The following is an 18,590-nucleotide window of genomic DNA, read 5'->3' as shown; positions in this document are numbered from 1 at the left end:
TGGAAGCTTGCACTGCTGCTGGCTCTGCTGCCCTTGTCCTATGACAGATGAAAGTCTGCACTGTCATTACCTATACTGCACCTGCTCTGTGTGTGATGGAAGCTTGCACTGCTGCTGGCTCTGCTGCCCTTGTCCTATGACAGGAGAAAGTCTGTACTGTCTCTACCCACACTGCACCTGCTCTGTGTGTGATGGAAGCTTGCACTGCTGCTGGCTCTGCTGCCCTTGTCCTATGACAGATGAAAGTCTGCACTGTCATTACCTATACTGCACCTGTTCTGTGTGCTATGGAAGCTTGCACTTCGCTCACTCTGCCCTGTATGGGCGAGCAGATTGCACGTCAGATCTCGTTCTGTTAATGACTGTGCTGCCACAGTTTTGTGTGTGTGAGAGAAGCCTGAGAAAACTTTTTATTATACATAGGATAATGATTCATTTTGTCACTCGTGGTATTTTAGTGTGATAGTGTGATCGGTTTGTAAAATGTAACAACTTTGGCCGAATATGCTCCGAGCAGGCTTTATTTAAAAATATATTTATTCTGCAAAAATCCATTCTTTAGTTATTGTAATTCGTTGTTGGTCCTTTGTTTGGTGCAATATTACACTAAATATATGTGATTTGACATTTGTAGAGACATTCTGGTAGTTTTTCTCTAATTGTTCCAATACTTAGCACATATACAGTTATTTTGTTCTGCAGTATTGGCATTAAAATATTGCTTGTACTTTAGTTGAGGCATATTTCTGGCAATACGTTTTCCAGGAAAAAATAAGTTAGGCTCCAGGTAATATCACATGTTTTATGGTACTTTAAGACCAAGCACATCAGGAAAACGATTATTCAAATAGGCGCAGAACAAAATGGGACTGTCAAAATATTGTGACTGACAAAATATTAAAATCCGGTGGGTTTTCCGTTAAACCAATATCAAGATTCATGAAGACAATTTGCATATGATAATTTTCAGTATTTCCTCGTTGTTGCTAATTGTAAAACCGTAATTGTGATTTTCAATCTCAGCTCTTTATTGCTCACACTGAGATGTCTCTCTGGGCTTTCTTATTGTGATTACGCCCTAAACAGCATCTTAAGGGATTTGGGGACTTTAGACAAGACATAATTGGGGCCCCCTGTTCAGAAACAGTAGCAGGAAAAAATAGCCAAAAGTTGCAACCCTAGTAATAGCACTAAAGGAAAGCTTGAAAAATCATTGACAACGCATTTGTTTGCACCTGAATCTAGATTACTTTTGTCTCATAACAACAACATTTTACCTGGAATTCAGTATCTAACCAAGCTTTTCTTCCCACTGTAAGAAAGACACAGTAATGTGTATTGGTGGATGTTGAGAGGACTAGTGTCTAATATTACGCATATCACTTGAAATTGTAGCTTTAATTTTCCAAGCACTGCTGCAAGAAGTTTGGTTATTCCGTCAAATAAATCTGCTAAACTTCTCATTACACACACACACATACATATATATATATATCAAAACAATATCCTTTCAGGCTTGGCGTATTGCATAAATTGTGCAAAAAAGAAAGCAAGGACCTATTGGTAGTTCCAAGGTTTAGGGTGAGAGCATCTCCTATATAGACACCCTACAACACCTACGACACCCTGAAGCTGCTCACCTCTAATGTCCATTTTTCTAGCAAAGGTTGTAGGCATAGGATCAGCACTGTGCCATCCATGACAAGTTTTTGACATTTTTACAGCAAAGTCTTCAAGCACTGAATCAGCTAGTGCCTAGAAGGATGAGGTGCAGAGAGAAAGGAGATGAAATACAAAGAGGCAAGGTAGAGAAAGACAGTAGCAGAGGGACGGTAATATAGAGAGAGACGTGGAGACAGAGGGAGTGATGTTCGTGAGTAAATAGGAGGAAGGTATTGGGATGAGTTAGTAAAAAAATTGTGAAGTAAATTCAGAGGTTCGAAAAGAAGAAAGGTGTGGGGTCGAAAAAACTGAGATAGTGAGAGTGATGTGAGGAAAAGAAGTGAGCTAGAGAGAGATAGAGGTAAAGAAGAGAGTGGTGAGGGAGAAGAAAGGCTGAAAGAGAGAGGTAGATAGAGGTGTGGTGTAGATCAATGTAGAGAGAATGGGAGATATGAAGTCAAGAGAGAGATGAGGTTAAGAGAGGTGAAGAAGATGGAGGAGAGATAAAGGGAGGGGTTATGGAAAGGCCAGTCCGGTGCACAGAGTGGTGAGTTAGAGCGAGAGAAGATGTTGTAGGATAGAGAGACTTATAGTGAGAGATGATGTTGTAGGATAGAGATGGACAGAGGTGGGATACAGGGTGGATTTAGGGAGAGGTCAGGTGTGAGGTGGAAAGAGCTGAGACAGAAAGAAATGGAATAGGTACAAAGACATGTTGAAATCTGTGAAGAGAGAGGGTGAGGGAGAAGAGGAGAAGGGAAGTATATAGATTTTTTTAATGTAATTTCCACCAACTGCTAAAGAGCTGGATGGTTAATATGGTGCAGGTCAGGCTTGCAGTCTGAATTTCTGTCCATGCCCCGTTATCAAACAAATATTTTTTTAGCCTTTAAAGGGAGGCTGCCCTAGGCAATTGCTCACTTTGCCCTTGCATTAAAATGTCTCTGGCCTGAAGTGTCTTAGGACATTCTCTGTTACTATAGTGTGGAAGAGACATTTCCTTGGGTGGACATGTTGGAGGCACTGCGGCCATACTTTGACAAGAAAGCCTTGCTGACCATGCCATGGTTAGCCAAAATCTTCAGGAAACTGTTCCTAAACTTCTGCCCTATGAAGGCATAGAGAATGGGGTTGATGCAATTGTGCAGGTAGCTAAACGTCTCTGTCACAGATATGGCAGTCTCAACCCGAGACCTCTTCCCACATGTCTCTTCGATGATGTGGCTCCGCATAAGGGAGTCAATAAAGACAATAATGTTGTAAGGAAGCCAGCAGAAAAGGAATGCCACCACCACGGCGAATATGACCTTCATTGGTTTGAACTTCTGGTTGCTCCTGGTTTGACAAAGGGTTCTAAATGTAGAACCGTAGCAGAAAAGCATGACGAGCAGTGGGAGGAAGAACCCAAAGATGTGGCGGCTGATCCGGAGAATGATCCTCCATCGATCAGTTCTATCAGAGCCCAGGTTCTCATAACAGACCCGGCCGTTCCTTGGAGTCTCAAAATCTTCCCGGAAAATAAGAACAGGCATAGACAACAAGGCTGAGATTAGCCAGACACCGAGGCAGATATATTTGACCCAATCCCTCATCTGCATGGCTGCACCTGTGGCACGGACAATGGCAAGATACCGGTCAATACTGATGCACGCCAGAAGAAGGATTCCACTGTAGAAGTTGACCTCCTGGAGCCCTGAGATAGCCTTGCACATAATGGCCCCGAACATCCACTCATCTGCTCTGTAGACCGCCCAGAACGGCAGAGTGATGGCAAACAACAGATCTGAGATGGCCAGGTTCAGGAGGTACACGTCGGTGGACGACTGCTTTAGTCGATTGTAGCAGATCACAAACACCACAAGTGAGTTTCCCACCAGGCTGAGGAGGAACACCAGACAATAGAGGGTGACTAAAAAGTATTTATCCATGCGCTCATGGTCGCTGCAGGGAGTGGTGTCAAATCCTGGGATAATTGATTTGTCGTCACTGTAGTTAAACAAATCTTCTAAATCCGATCCATCGAAGGTGATCGACATTTTTGTAAATTGGTGCTTAAGTCTTACTGTGGAAAGAAGGGAGAAGAGGGTGAAGATTTAGGTCGCTGCAGGTTTATACCCAATACACCGGTTTTGTATAATTTTGTTATTCATCAATTTTCTTACATAACCCATATGTCTTTAATTTTTAGGCAAATTGTTTGATTGTGTTGAACCTGTCATTCACAGAAATTTTTCAAACTTTGTTTATAAATACTTGCATATATCTCATACTTATGAATACTTACGTATTTTTATAGCTTAGCCCTCACCATGAAAACATGGCACCATGCAAAATGCAACATTTAACATCTGCAATCTATACAATCAACATCAAAGCCTGCCAAACTCTCACTCCAGAGATACTGATACTGGGAGCAGAAATAACTCATTGGAAGTGGCAGAAATAATCCACAATAAATGGCTTTTGGGGACATAACATGAGGAAATTGGCTGTCCTGTATTGATTTCCGCATGTTTTTGCACAGTGATTTCTGCAATATAACATCACTTGTATGGATGCATGTATTTGGAGCTTATATAGCGCACTAAACCCTAAGGTGTCAAAGCGCTAGCAGAAAAACCAGGGGATGAGACAGGGGCACTGCTCAATGAAGAGGTTATAGAGACATGTTTTCAGCTGTTTTTTAAAAACCGAGAAGGACTCTATATCTGCAATGTGGTCTGGCAGAGTGTTCCAAAACTTTGCAGCCTCCACTGAAAAGGCCCTACCTCCCCACCTGTCTTTACGAAATCTGGGAACATATGCCAGCTTACGAGAGAAAGCCCTAAGCAGTCTGCCTGAGGAGTACTATTGAAACATAGAGTTTAGCTGTTCTGAGCTTTGTTGGTGTAGGGCCAAGACACGCCTAGGAATGCTCAGAATGAGGTGCACAGCTGCATTCTGAAAACCTGCATCTTGTTGGCGCAGGATATGTTGATGTTAAGGTAAAGAGAGTTACAGTAATCTAGACGTGAAGTAAAGTAATAAGCGCAATGATGGCCGCCTGGTGTAAATCCACAGGGAATCTTCCTCAGGATTCTGATGATACGGAAGCACATGATTGTTGTTCGATTGACCTGGGTGTCAAAACTCAGAGAGTTGTTGAATATGACGCCCAGGATTTTGGCTGATTAGACCGGGGTGGGAAGAGGCCCACATTCCCCCGGGGAACCAATATACCCAAACCTTTGTTTGCCTTCAAAAGAGCACCCAACATAAAAGACTCAGTCATACACACTAGACCAGTGGTTCCCAACCTTTTGATTTCTGTGGACCCCCACTTTAACATTAATGGAACCCAGGGACCCCCACTGAATCATCATGGGAATCCGGGGACCCCCGCCTGAGTCATTACTGGAAGCTGGGGACCTAATTTGTTAATATTTGTTAATATTTTTTTATTTTCTAGGCTCTCGCGGACCCCCTGAGAAGGCTTCGTGGACCCCCAGGGGTCCCCGGACCACAGGTTGGGAACCACTGCACTAGACCATTACCCATCGATAAGACCTGTGACAAAAATAGGTTATGGGCTTTGCCACCTGTTAAGGGTAATTCCCCGTGTGGCAATTGCAATGTTTGCTCTCTCACTGAACGCACGAAAGTGGTCATGTTATAACCCACTGGTCCGTGGTACCTTAATAAGCATACCAACTGCAACACTTGCAATTGCATTCATATGATTCGTTGTCTGTGTGGGTTACGCTACGTAGGTATGACGACAAGACCAGTCAAGATCAGAATAAACGAACATAGAAGCAACATCAGATGTGGTCGACTTACAACTAAATTAAGTATCCATTACTGCGATGTCAACCACGCTCCTGATGCCCTTTGGTGGAATATCTCGGAAGTTGTTCAATCACCTACAAGAGTACTTTTCGAAGTTGAACAACATTGGGTCTTCAAATTAGGTACCCATACTCGGGCCCTAAATGATGACATAACCTGGCTGAGCATTGCAGGGTGTTCAAGATATCTCCCGCTTTGGCATTCGTCTTTTCTAATCAGTTTTTTAGAATACATTTGTACTTTGCTTTTATTTCTCAGACCTTTTTCTTTTTCCCTGCATGATGACTTGTCCTGTTTCTGAGGCAGCCTCTTTAAATTATTGTGTGTGAATAACATTTTTTTGGTACTCTTGTACTCAATAACTTGTCTAATACACTCACTTAAGAAGTCAGTTTATTTATTTGCAACCACACTCTAGAGCCCCTTGGTACTCCTGTTGTGGGAGCAGTGCTACTATAATTCTATGTCAGGACCGGAGGCTCAGATTATGCTTCTCTTTCCATGCTTTATTTTCAACAGCAGCCAATGAACATCATGGAAAGTAAAAAACGACATCACCCAATATTAGTTATAACACGTCATCAACCATAGAGGAGGAAGCCTATAAAGTGTTGAATCACACCAAGTCACCCCTCTTTCTTTGCTGCTTCGAAGCCAGATAAGTGTGATATTTTTTTCTTACTATTTTACTTCGTGTTAGGAGCGGGCTTTTCCCCTCCTTATAAGCGTCCATGGACGCTTCTTAATTTGTGGAGTGGGAGTAGGGAGCAGGACTCGCGCTCTTGCGCAGTCCTTGTCATGCCGTGGAGATGTTTTGTCTAAATTTAACTTTATTACCTTTTACGATCCGCGCTCTGCGTGAGCGCGTTTTATGGGACCCACGTCGGTTCGCCCCTTCTTCTCTCAGTTTCTAGCCGCGTGTGTGCCTCCCTCTTCGTCTTCTTCAATTGCTTGCTGCAGCCGCGTCTATTTGCCTTCCCGAGCCCTTTGAGGATTCCTCACGCTCGACGGAGCGTGTAAGAGAATCGCTGCCTTCCAGGAGTCCGTCCTTTTTTGCGCTCGGGCCGAGCGCTCGTCAATTCCCTTGGGTCGGTTCTTCCGGCCTGCGCTCAATCGGAGCGCTAGGAGTCAATCTTTCACGCTCATCGGAGTGTTGATATAATCGGGTATTTACTATTTTCCTCATCCCGGTCCCTCAGAGCTCTTCGCGGAGCGCATTTTGGAGTCAATCCTGTAATCTTTAATTGTTTGATTATCGTGTGGGGGTATTTCAGAGGCACTGCCTCCAAGACTTTCAGCGCATCTGCGCTACATGACCCCTCGTTAAGAGGATATTTTATCTGAGGCTCTGCCTTGTTTTTTCTAAGTGCTACAGCACTTTTAACCCCTGCATCTCCACAGGCTCAGCTCCCACTACGCCCCGGTGCTTGAACACTGGGGTTGTAACAATTCTTATTCAGGCTGGGCCTGGTTTAAAGGACATTAACCCTTCAGGGCAGCTCCCTCCACATCTGAATTTGTTGTAAATTGTTTCTGCCCTGATTTACTTGTTATTGGTATTACTGTTCCTCGAGAGCTACCTTTTTGCTGTTTTTCATTATGGCTGGTTATGATGACCAAGCAGAGGACTTGTACTATTTTGATGATACTTCTGGCTCTTTTGACCAGGATTTGGTGTATGCTCTTGACGCAGGGATGCGTCATTCAGTCAGTCAGGCCTTGGTTCATGCCATTCAGCCTATTAAGCATCATCTCTTGGGTCTGGTCGATCAACAGACTTGGACAGCGCCCATAGGCGCCCCCGCATTGGGAGACCCTTCCTTTTCAGCAGACTCGCAATCTACAAAACAAACATCTAACCCGCATGCTGCGGATTTCCAATCCCTGTTAAGGAACATGGCGAAAGAGCATGATTACAATGCGGGATCGCTAAAGAAAGCTGTGGATGCCCCAGCTTCTTCCTCCACTTCATCTGGTCACTCTTCCGAGCAAGAGGACGCTCCTCCACGTAAACGCAAGAAGAAAGCACACCACCAGGAGGCCCCTACCCCTAAGGTGTTGACTTTCGAACCATAGGACATCGTGCACCCCAGATCTTCTTTGTGGTTACCACCCCCTGAGGTGGCAGATTATGTCAAAGCCCATATCAGACACAGGTTTGATAAAGATATTCGATCTAGATTAAGGTCTGAGTTCCCCAGACCTGATTTTCCCTCTAAGGTTACAGAGACACCAGAGTTAGATTCTACCCTTGTTACGTTCCTTAAAAAATCAGCCAAGGATCCTAAGAAGGGTATTGATCGCGCCTGGCGTGGATGTCAGGACAAACTTTTAGACGTCTCCGGACCTCTAACCAAGATTCTGGAATTGGCCTTTCAAGCCAAAGAGTCGGGTGATCCCATTAACCCGGATATCCTTGTGGGTTGGGCTCAGAGAGCTCTATGTTTCTTGGGCAACGCTAATTGCGCTATCTCATCTGAACGACGCAGATCGGTCTTGATGAAACTAGACCCCAAACTGGCAGACCTCGCTGCCTCAGAATCGGGCCCCGTGGCTCAGGGTCTACTCCTTGGTTCTCCATTCTTGAAGGAACTACGCCAGTCTGGACAAGGCACAAGGATCCATTCGGAGAGTGCTCCGTCCACTTTTTCGAGGGGCCGGACGCTACAGAGGGCGTGCCTTCGGCCGTTTCAATCAGCAAAGCCCCTATCGTGGATCCTTTCAACAAGGAAGAGGGGGCTACCAGAGTTACGACCCCTCCTCGTCTACCTTCTACCCGTCAAGGCCGAGGTATGGTCGAGGCAGATTCCGCAGAGGAAAAGCCAGGGGACAACAATCTTTCTCCCAGGACTCGGGAGCCACAGGTGAGCTTGATCTTGAGTTCAGAAGTAATGTTGGGGGGCAGAACTCAGAGGTTTTTGGAGAATTGGCATCTAATCTCAGCAGATGCTTGGGTCTTAGAGACCGTACAGGGGTTCAAAATGGAATTTTACGAGACTCCTTATCAAACATGCCCTCCCAAGCAGGGATATTTTTCCCATCAAGAACACAGTCTTATTTCCGCAGAAATTGCAGCTCTGCTCAAGAAGGGTGCAGTTATCATGGCTTCCCTTCACCCTTCAGGGTTTGTCAGTCCAGTCTTTCTAGTAGACAAAAAAGGGGGCGGTTCCCGCCTAGTTCTAAATTTAAAAGACTTCAACGGTTTTTTGCTTTATCGTCATTTCAAAATGGAAGGTATCCATTTACTAAGAGATGTTCTCCAAGAGGGGGACTGGTTGGTTCGATTAGATCTAAAGGATGCTTACTTGACCATTCCTATTTTTCCTCCACATCGGAGGTTCCTTCAGTTCTTTTGGGAGACCGATTATTACGAGTACAAGGTCCTTCCCTTTGGCCTGTCCTCTGCCCCTTGGTGCTTCACGAAGGTCATGCGTCCAGTAGTAGAATTCCTTCGCTCCCAAGGGGTCAGACTTATTGTGTATCTAGACGACATCTTAATCATGGCCCAAGATCGGGATCTCTTGTTAGACCACCTCAATTGGTCAGTGTCTCTCCTCCAGAATCTGGGTTTCATAATCAATGCTCAGAAATCTGTCCTGGTCCCCTCACATCAGATAGACTTTCTGGGGTTCCAGATAGACTCATTACGGTCGCTTCTGATTCTTCCTTCGGGGAAGATCCGGTCAATCAAGAGAGAATTGAAGTCTCTATTATCCAGACAGACTGTTTCCTTGAGAGCGATTGCTCGCATGGTGGGCCTGCTATCTTCTTCGATTCAGGCAATCTTCCCGGGTCCTTTGCATTACCAGGCCCTTCAACGTCTGAAGATTTCTCATCTTCAGAAGGGTCTCAGTTATGCAGATCAGGTTCCCTTGTCGAAAGAGTCCCGTGCGGAGATGCATTGGTGGCTCGATCATATGGAGGCCTGGAATGGCAGAGCCATATTCAGCTCTCTCCCGGATGTAGTGATAGAGTCCGACGCCAGCCGCTGGGGCTGGGGAGCCCGATGCGGTTCAGTATCCACAGGGGGCAGATGGTCCAATTCGGAGTTGAATCTCCACATAAATTGCTTGGAACTCCTAGCAGGCGCTTTTGCAATCAGGAGTCTTTCCCCCATCAGGGCGAATTGTTGTATTCTTCTTCGCATGGACAATATCTCGGCAGTGAGATATGTCAACAAGTTGGGGGGAACTCGGTCCCGCATTCTGGCAGAAATAGCCAAGGAATTCTGGCACTTTTGCCTTCAGCACAGGATATCTGTGGTGGCGGACTACCTTCCGGGATCCAGCAACTTAGTGGCCGATTGGAACTCTCGGCACCTGAGAGACTTCAGCGATTGGAGGTTACACCCCAGAGTTTTCCGGGCTCTGTCTGCGAAGTGGGGTCCCTTTTCGATAGATCTGTTCGCATCTCGCCTCAATCGGCAGATGAAGCGTTTCTTCAGTTGGAGGCCAGATCCAGAGGCATCGAAGACGGATGCGTTTCTTCAGGACTGGTCACAGGAGCGGAGTTATGCTTTTCCTCCTTTCTTGATGAACCCCAGGGTTTTGGCCCAGATCAGGCGTCAACAAGCAGAGTTAGTTCTGGTGACGCCTCTTTGGAGATCGCAAGCTTGGTTTCCGATAGCAATGGAACTGAGTTGCGACCATCCGATCCTTCTCCCATTTCGAGAGAATCTCCTCTAGGACCCTCAGGGTCTGCTACATCCATTGCTCCTGTCAGGCAAGCTATCCCTGATGGCGTGGCGTCTTTCGCAGGAGTCTTCCGACTTCATCGCAGGTTCTTGGTCCTCCAGTACTCACAAGAGATACGCTTCGGCATGGAAGCGATGGAGTACTTGGTGTAGTTCTAGGAGTGCAGCTCCTTCTTCGGCAGGTGTCTGTTTGGTCCTGAATTTCCTTTCCTCCTTAGCGGCTTCAGGTTTGGCTTACCGTTCTATCAATAATTACAGGTCCGCCATTTCAGCAGGGCATTTTCCAGTAGAGGGTAAACTCATTGGTGAGTCCCCTATTGTGTGTAAATTAATGAGGGGTATCAGGTTAGCTAATCCTCCTCGTCCACGCTATTCGTCCCTTTGGGATGTTAATGTTGTTCTTAGATTTTTAGAATCCTGGCCGGCTAATAGATATTTATCTAGGAAACAGTTATCAGCTAAACTCACCATGTTATTGTGTTTGATATCATGTAAGAGAGTGTCAGATGTTAGAGCTCTAGATCTAGCGGGGAGAGTTTTTTCTCCTGAAGGAGTTTCCTTCGCCATTTCGCGTAGGACCAAATGCAATTTGAAGTCAGTGACTTACCCTTGTTTTGTGGACAATCCCAAGCTTTGTGTGGTTCAATGTCTTAAAGCTTACGAGGTGAGTACAGAAGAATTTTGTTCGGATATGGGGGGTCAATTACTCATTTCATTAGTTAAACCATATCACCCTGTTTCCTCAGCCACTCTCGCTAGATGGATGCGTTGGTTGCTGAGTGAAGCAGGTGTTGATGTTTCTAAATTTGGGGCACATTCTGCCAGAGGAGCTATGGCATCAAAGTCTTTGATTTTAGGTTCTCGTTTAGAGGACATTTTAAAGGCAGCAGATTGGTCTTCGCCTTCTACGTTTAAAACTTTTTATTATAAACCTATTGTGGATATAGCATCTGTTGTGGTGAATCAGCTTTGAACAAGCATAATCTGAGCCTCCGGTCCTGACATAGAATTAAAAAAAATCTAGCATTCGCGCTAAGAATTTTTCAATTCTATTAAGGACACGGAGGCGAGGATTATCCCACCGCACTGTATATATATGATGTCAGAATGTCATGGTAAAATTGTTGATTTCATGTGCAAATAATTACTGTACGTCAGTGCTATCCCACCCTATTGTTTAATTATATAAGTATTTCTTATACTATTCAGTTTTTATGGCCTGGATTTTTTCATTTTTTCTAGGAAATGATGAGAAGTAATGCGATCTACCACGATTTCGTTCTTCTTCCAGTCAAGTGGGCTGCTGTTCGTCTCTTTCGAGATTTCGTTTTCAAGTTGATTAAGACTTTGGATTTTCTGTTACGATTTGGATTTTGTTTTTGATATTGAATTTTGAATTTTGGACAAAGAAAGAGGAGTGACTTGGTGTGATTCAACACTTTGGGGGTCATTCTGGAGGGAGCCGCCATATGGCGGCTCCGCGGTCGAAAGACCGCGGAGGCCATTCTGGCTTTCCCGCTGGGCTGGCGGGCGACCGCCAGAAGGCCGCCCGCCAGCCCAGCGGGAAACCCCTCCCCACGAGGAAGCCGGCTCCGAATGGAGCCGGCGGAGTGGGTATGTGCGACGGGTGCAGTGGCACCCGTCGCGTATTTCAGTGTCTGCAAAGCAGACACTGAAATACAAAGTGGGGCCCTCTTACGGGGGCCCCTGCAGTGCCCATGCCATTGGCATGGGCACTGCAGGGGCCCCCACAACACCCCATACCGCCATCCTGTTCCTGCTGCGCCGCCATGGAGGATTCTGCAGGACAGCGGAAAACCGGCGGGAGACCGACGGTTTTCCTGTTCTGACCGCGGCTGAACCGCCGCGGTCAGAATGTCCTGAGGAGCACCGCCAGCCTGTTGGCGGTGCTCCCGCATCCCCGGCCCCAGCGGTCCTTGACCGCCGGGGTCGGAATGACCCCCTTTATAGGCTTCCTCCTCTATGGTTGATCACGTGTTATAACTAATATTGGGTGATGTAGTTTTTTACTTTCCATGATGTTCATTGGCTGCTGTTGAAAATAAAGCATGGAAAGAGAAGCATAATCCTCGCCTCCGTGTCCTTAATAGAATTGAAAAATTCTTAGCGCGAATGCTAGAATTTTTTTTATTGTTACAGTATTTCTTGAGCCTTGCCCAGTTTACAATGAGCATGGGAAAACGTTGCATGAACTATTTAGTCCTTTTTTTATTGCTGTGTTCAATACCAGTGACTAGCCCCTCCCCTCTATTTTTTGATTGGACGCTGATCATATGAGCGTCTTTTTTTCCTTGGTTACCGCGTCCCTCTTCTTTCAGAGGTTGGGTGCGTTCGGAGCACCCGGGAGAAAGGATCCTCCATTGTAAGTTTTGTTCTACAACTTTCTTTGTTCATTTTACAAACCACGACCCTTCCGGTACGCTGCTACTTGGATATATGTGACGAAGAGACCTCCGTGAGGTCGGCTCCCTTCGCCACTAGATTGTTTGTGTAATATACAGGTGGGAATCTCCACCTGAGGTGAATTACGAGAGGGGGCCCTCTCGTAGTTGTGTTATCCCTTGTACACGGCCATGTATCGTGCTATTTTGCACCAGCTATCCCCCATGTGATTTATATCACTAATTTCTCTTTACATTTCATTCGTTGGGGAAGCAATCGTGCTCTATCCTTCATGACCTAGGCCTTTCTTTTCTTTTTCTGTTTCTCTTGGCCTTTGTCTATAAATTTTTCAATCAAATTCCAATTTGATCACACATTCACGCTCCGGTCTATTACAATTATGGATACTGGTGGACTGTGATAGATTTTTTCATTCCTTGTTTGTGGAAGGTCTAACAATTAAGACCCAATTGTATTCTGTGGATACATATTTGCTTCTGTTTTCACATGCTCTCTCTTTTTAGCAACTATGGCTAATCGTCAGTCTGCCCGCCCTTGAAAAAGACCATGCCTACAACTGGGTGGTAAGCATTTTTCTAATGATTATCTTCCTTTGAGACTGCTCTAAATTCTGTAGCGTTCCAGAAGCTTTGTATGATATCACATTAATTGTATATATTTCCCCGAACAACGGGGATAGCGATTTTTTTACTATTAAGTATCACACAAAAATGTTATTTGTTTTTGGCTTTTTGATTTCAGGTATGGTTCATTTGTAGGAGCCCACTGAACAATCCTGTGAGTAGAGTCTCACTATAAGATACCTGTGCCCAAAGTATTATCATTATTGAACATTACGTCTGTCTATTTTGGTTGGAGAAGACATTATTTCAGTCCTGAAGAAGCGCCATTAGATCTGTGTAGACATGGAAAGGCGTGAAACATGTTGACTTTTAGAGTGGTATTAGAAATAGTTTTCTCAACCACTTTTTGTACGAGTAAAGGGCCATCAACTCCCTTAAACTCGCCTTTCTGTTTTTAACCTTGACCGACTCTCTCCGATACCAATTAAAGGGACTCTCTTAGGGAGAGTTGAGTCAATTTAAATTTCTCCTTCTTCTCTCCACTTCCCTTTTTGTGTTCTGCACAGTAGTTTCGCTTAGTGACCCCAACTGGGGTCCCGTCAGACATTCCAGCACCAGTCTGGTGTGGAGCAAGCCCAATGATGAGACTTGAGGGCCTTTCCTTCTGAGGGAACCATACTTGTAGCTGGTGTCACTTTTTTGGAACAGTGTACCTTTTTGACAGACATGATATGATAAAGGAGGACGTACACTGGACCAGTTAACCTCCTTGACCAGCCTGAGTCCTGGGCGCCAAAAACTTACACCTCTGTCTTGCCAGCATTACGTTTGAGGTTGTCATTCATCCATTTACTAATGCTGGATATACAGTGCATGAAATTCTCAGCAACCGAGGTCAGAACATTGGAAATAGACACCATCATTTGAGTGTCATCAGCATACGACTGTAATTCGAAACCAAAAGAGCGCACCAAAGCCGCCAGGGGAGCAATGTAAACATTGAAAAGAGTTGGACTAAGAGTCGATCCTTGAGGGACGCCCCATGGAAGACTAAAAGCCTCCACTTTGAAACCCCTGCAGCTAACCATTCATACTCTAGCCATAAGGGAGGAGGATAGTAGATGGAGGGTTGAGCCTGCAACCCCAATGTCGTGCAGCTGTTGAATTATTCGTACTTAGCTCCAAAACTTAATCATTGCATGGAGCTGTAGTTGCTCTGTGCTGTGCAGGGCTGACTGCCACCTAATGCATGTGAAGCATGTTTGGGTGTGATGCTATTAATTGTGTTTGACCAATGACTGTTGTAAGGAAATGCCTCCTTGGCATGGTTACCCCCTGACTTTTTGCCTTTGCTGATGCTATGTTTTGATTTGAAAGTGTGCTGAGGCCTGCTAACCAGGCCCCAGCACCAGTGTTCTTTCCCTAACCTGTACTTTTGTTTTACACAATTGGCACACCCTGGCATCCAGGTAAGTCCCTTGTAACTGGTACCCCTGGTACCAAGGGCCCTGATGCCAGGGAAGGTCTCTAAGGGCTGCAGCATATCTTATGCCACCCTGGGGACCCCTCACTCAGCACAGACACACTGCTTGCCAGCTTGTGTGTGCTGGTGAGGACAAAACGAGTAAGTCGACATGGCACTCCCCTCAGGGTGCCATGCCAACCTCACACTGCCTATGCAGTATAGATAAGTCACCCCTCTAACAGGCCTTACAGCCCTAAGGCAGGGTGCACTATACCATAGGTGAGGGCAGCAGTGCATGAGCACTGTGCCCCTACAGTGTCTAAGCAAAACCTTAGACATTGTAAGTGCAGGGTAGCCATAAGAGTATATGGTCTGGGAGTCTGTCAAACACGAACTCCACAGCACCATAATGGCTACACTGAAAACTGGGAAGTTTGGTATCAAACTTCTCAGCACAATAAATGCACACTGATGCCAGTGTACATTTTATTGTGAAATACACCCCAGAGGGCACCTTAGAGGTGCCCCCTGAAACCTTAACCAACTACCTGTGTAGGCTGACTGGTTTTAGCAGCCTGCCACACTCGAGACATGTTGCTGGCCACATGGGGAGAGTGCCTTTGTCACTCTGTGGCTAGTAACAAAGCCTGAACTGGGTGGAGATGCTATCACCTCCCCCTTGCAGGAGCTGTAACACCTGGCAGTTAGCCTCAAAGGCTCACCCCCTTTGTTCCAGCGCCACAGGGCATTCCAGCTAGTGGAGTTGTCCGCCCCCTCCGGCCACGGCCCCACTTTTGGCGGCAAGGCCGGAGGAGATAATGAGAAAAACAAGGAGGAGTCACTGGCCAGTCAGGACAGCCCCTAAGGCAACCTGAGCTGAAGTGACTCTGACTTTTAGAAATCCTCCATCTTGCAGATGGAGGATCCCCCCAATAGGGATAGGAATGTGACCCCCTCCCCTTGGGAGGAGGCACAAAGAGCGTGTACCCACCCTCAGGGCTAGTAGCCATTGGCTACTAACCCCCCAGACCTAAACACGCCCTTAAATTTAGTATTTAAGGGCTTCCCTGAACCTAAGAATTTAGATTCCTGCAACTTACGAAGAAGAGGACTGCTGAGCTGAAAAACCCCTGCAGAGAAGAAGAAGACACCAACTGCTTTGGCCCCAGCCCTACCGGCCTGTCTCCCTCCTTCAGAAGAAAACTGCTCCAGCGACGCTTTCCCTGGGACCAGCGACCTCTGAATCCTCAGAGGACTGCCCTGCTTCCAAAAGACCAAGAAACTCCAGAGAACAGCGGCCCTGTTCAACAAAGACTGCAACTTTGTTTCCAGAGGAGCAGATTTAAAGACGCCTGCAATCCCCGCAAGAAGCGTGAGACTTGCAACACTGCACCCGGCGACCCTGACTCGACTGGTGGAGAACCAACACCTCAGGGAGGACCCTCCGGTGACTCCGAGACTGTGAGTAACCAAAGTTGTCCCCCCTGAGCCCCAACAGCGACGCCTGCAGAGGGAATCCCGAGGCTCCCCCTGACCGCGACTGCCTGACTCTAAAATCCCAACGGCTGGAAAAGACCCTGCACCCGCAGCCCCCAGCACCTGAAGGATCGGAACTCCAGTGCAGGAGTGACCCCCAGGAGGCCCTCTTCCTTGCCCAGGTGGTGGCTACCCCGAGGAGCCCCCCCCCTTGCCTGCCTGCATCGCTGAAGAGACCCCTTGGTCTCTCATTGACTCCTATTGAAAACCCGACGCATGTTTGCACACTGCACCCGGCCGCCCCAGTGCCGCTGAGGGTGTACTTTTTGTGTGAGCTTGTGTCCCCCCCGGTGCCCTACAAAACCCCTCTGGTCTGCCCTCCGAAGACGCAGGTACTTACCTGCTGGCAGACTGGAACCGGGGCACCCCCTTCTCCATTGAAGCCTATGTGTTTTGGGCACCATTTTGAACTCTGCACCTGACCGGCCCTGAGCTGCTGGTGTGGTGACTTTGGGGTTGCTCTGAACCCCCAACGGTGGGCTACCTTGGACCCCAATTTGAACCCCGTAGGTGGTTTACTTACCTGCAAGAACTAACATTACTTTACCTCCCCTAGGAACTGTGAAAATTGCACTGTGTCCACTTTTAAAACAGCTTAATGTGTTTTATGTCAAAAGTATATATGCTATTGTGATTATTCAAAGTTCCTAAAGTACTTACCTGCAATACCTTTCAAATGAGATATTACATGTAGAATTCGAACCTGTGGTTCTTAAAATAAACTAAGAAAATATATTTTTCTATAACAAAACCTATTGGCCTGGAATTGTCTCTGAGTGTGTGTTCCTCATTTATTGCCTGTGTGTATGTACAACAAATGCTTAACACTACTCCTTTGATAAGCCTACTGCTCGACCACACTACCACAAAATAGAGCATTAGTATTATCTTTTTTTGCCACTATCTTACCTCTAAGGGGAACCCTTGGACTCTGTGCATACTATTCCTTACTTTGAAATAGTGCATACAGAGCCAACTTCCTACAACTGTGTTTCACCACTGCGCATATTAGTTGCTCAATGTTCACCAGTAGCACATTACATGTTCTGTATTCAGTTTAGCTGCCTATTGGCTTTGACATGGCATTATCCATTACAGTCTGTATTCAGTTTAGCTGCCTATTGGCTTTGACATGACATTAGACATTACATTTGATATTTAGGTTAGCTGCCTACTGGCTTTGACATGGCATTAGCCATTACATTCTGTATTCAGTTTATCTGCCTGTTGGCTTTGATATGACATTAGAGATTACATTTGCTATTTAGGTTAGCTGCCTATTGGCTTTAACGTGGGGTTAGACATTGCAGTTGAGACATTGCAGATGAGCTGTGTTTTTCCAAGCTGTGTTTTTCCACAAGATGGACCAAGCTGTTTTCTTCACACCAGACCTTAGCTGATAAGAGCACGTAGATTTTGTGTTTACCTCGCAATCCAGTCTGAGAGCGGGGGCTCGGGAGAATTGGCCTCTCTCCAAGGTTCTTCGGCTCTCACACTGAGTTTGCTTTTAAGGATGACTCTGGGCTAGAGAGAGATAGATTAAATCTGCTTGACTTCAGACAGTAACTAGACGTCAGTTGCCTGCCTCCCGTTTGGGTAGAGAATCTCTTTCTCGCAGTTGACCGGAGTCATCAACTTGCAGACCGCAGAAAGATGAAGCTGAATATAGGCCCTACCGCCTTGCCCATACGGTGATGAATTTTGACTTTTATGCTTTGCTTTGAAGTTATGCTATAATATAATCACATCTATTTGCTGTGTACATTGCAACTGAGAAGTACTTTGATATGTTTTGCTTTCATTGCTGCGACTACTTTTGAACGTGTGCTTCCAATCTACTAATTTGGTCTCTCAGGAACTTGTGGGTGGGGAATTAACAACAATAAATGTCTTCTTTAAACTCAGAAGTGCATTCCAGAGAGGTTCTGTGAGCTCGGTTATGAGATAAGAGGGAAAGCAGAACATTTTGGCTTAGTCGTCAGTTTTCAGAGTCAGTAAATTGGAGATTTCTTAGTGCACAATTTAAAAGTGTAATTGTTTTTTGTTGTTTAGAGAATTACAGAAGCACGGCAGACCATGTTTGAAAATGCATGTGAAGTTAAACTGCCTGATGGTGCTGTGAGAAACATGTTTTCTTGCTGTGAAAAAGCATATTTAGAAAATGTGCCTTTTGAAAGCAATGATGTTCCTTTTGTTCTTGACAGAAGGGTTTGGATACTTTTAGCTGCTTACAGAAAAATGCAGGAGAGATGTAGGCAGTTAGAACATGAAAATAAGAATTTACGTGAGCAAATTAGCCAGAACACATTAATCAAGATAATGCTGAAATCTATAAAACTGCTGTTTTAGAAGAATCTGGCTTTTCCCATTCCAGTAATGAGGGGGTTAAGACAGCTGTGGGCTAGTTTGAGCCTCCGTG

General features: G+C 45.8%; 1 protein-coding gene across 1 annotated transcript in view; it reads right to left on the bottom strand.

Annotated features, from left to right (window-relative positions):
- Positions 1 to 390: 390 nt before the first annotated feature.
- LOC138286630 (C-X-C chemokine receptor type 2-like) overlaps positions 391 to 18,590 on the bottom strand; it is a 71,669-nt gene continuing 53,469 nt past the window's right edge. The window contains exon 2 of the mRNA XM_069227080.1: positions 391 to 3,724. Within this exon, the coding sequence (XP_069083181.1) occupies positions 2,640 to 3,698 (1,059 nt within the window). The 5' untranslated portion in view covers positions 3,699 to 3,724 and the 3' untranslated portion in view covers positions 391 to 2,639. The remainder of the gene's footprint in view (positions 3,725 to 18,590) is intronic.

Source organism: Pleurodeles waltl, chromosome 3_2, assembly GCF_031143425.1.
Source record: "Pleurodeles waltl isolate 20211129_DDA chromosome 3_2, aPleWal1.hap1.20221129, whole genome shotgun sequence".
Lineage (NCBI taxonomy): Eukaryota > Metazoa > Chordata > Amphibia > Caudata > Salamandridae > Pleurodeles > Pleurodeles waltl.
This window is presented reverse-complemented; position numbering and strand designations above follow the sequence as displayed.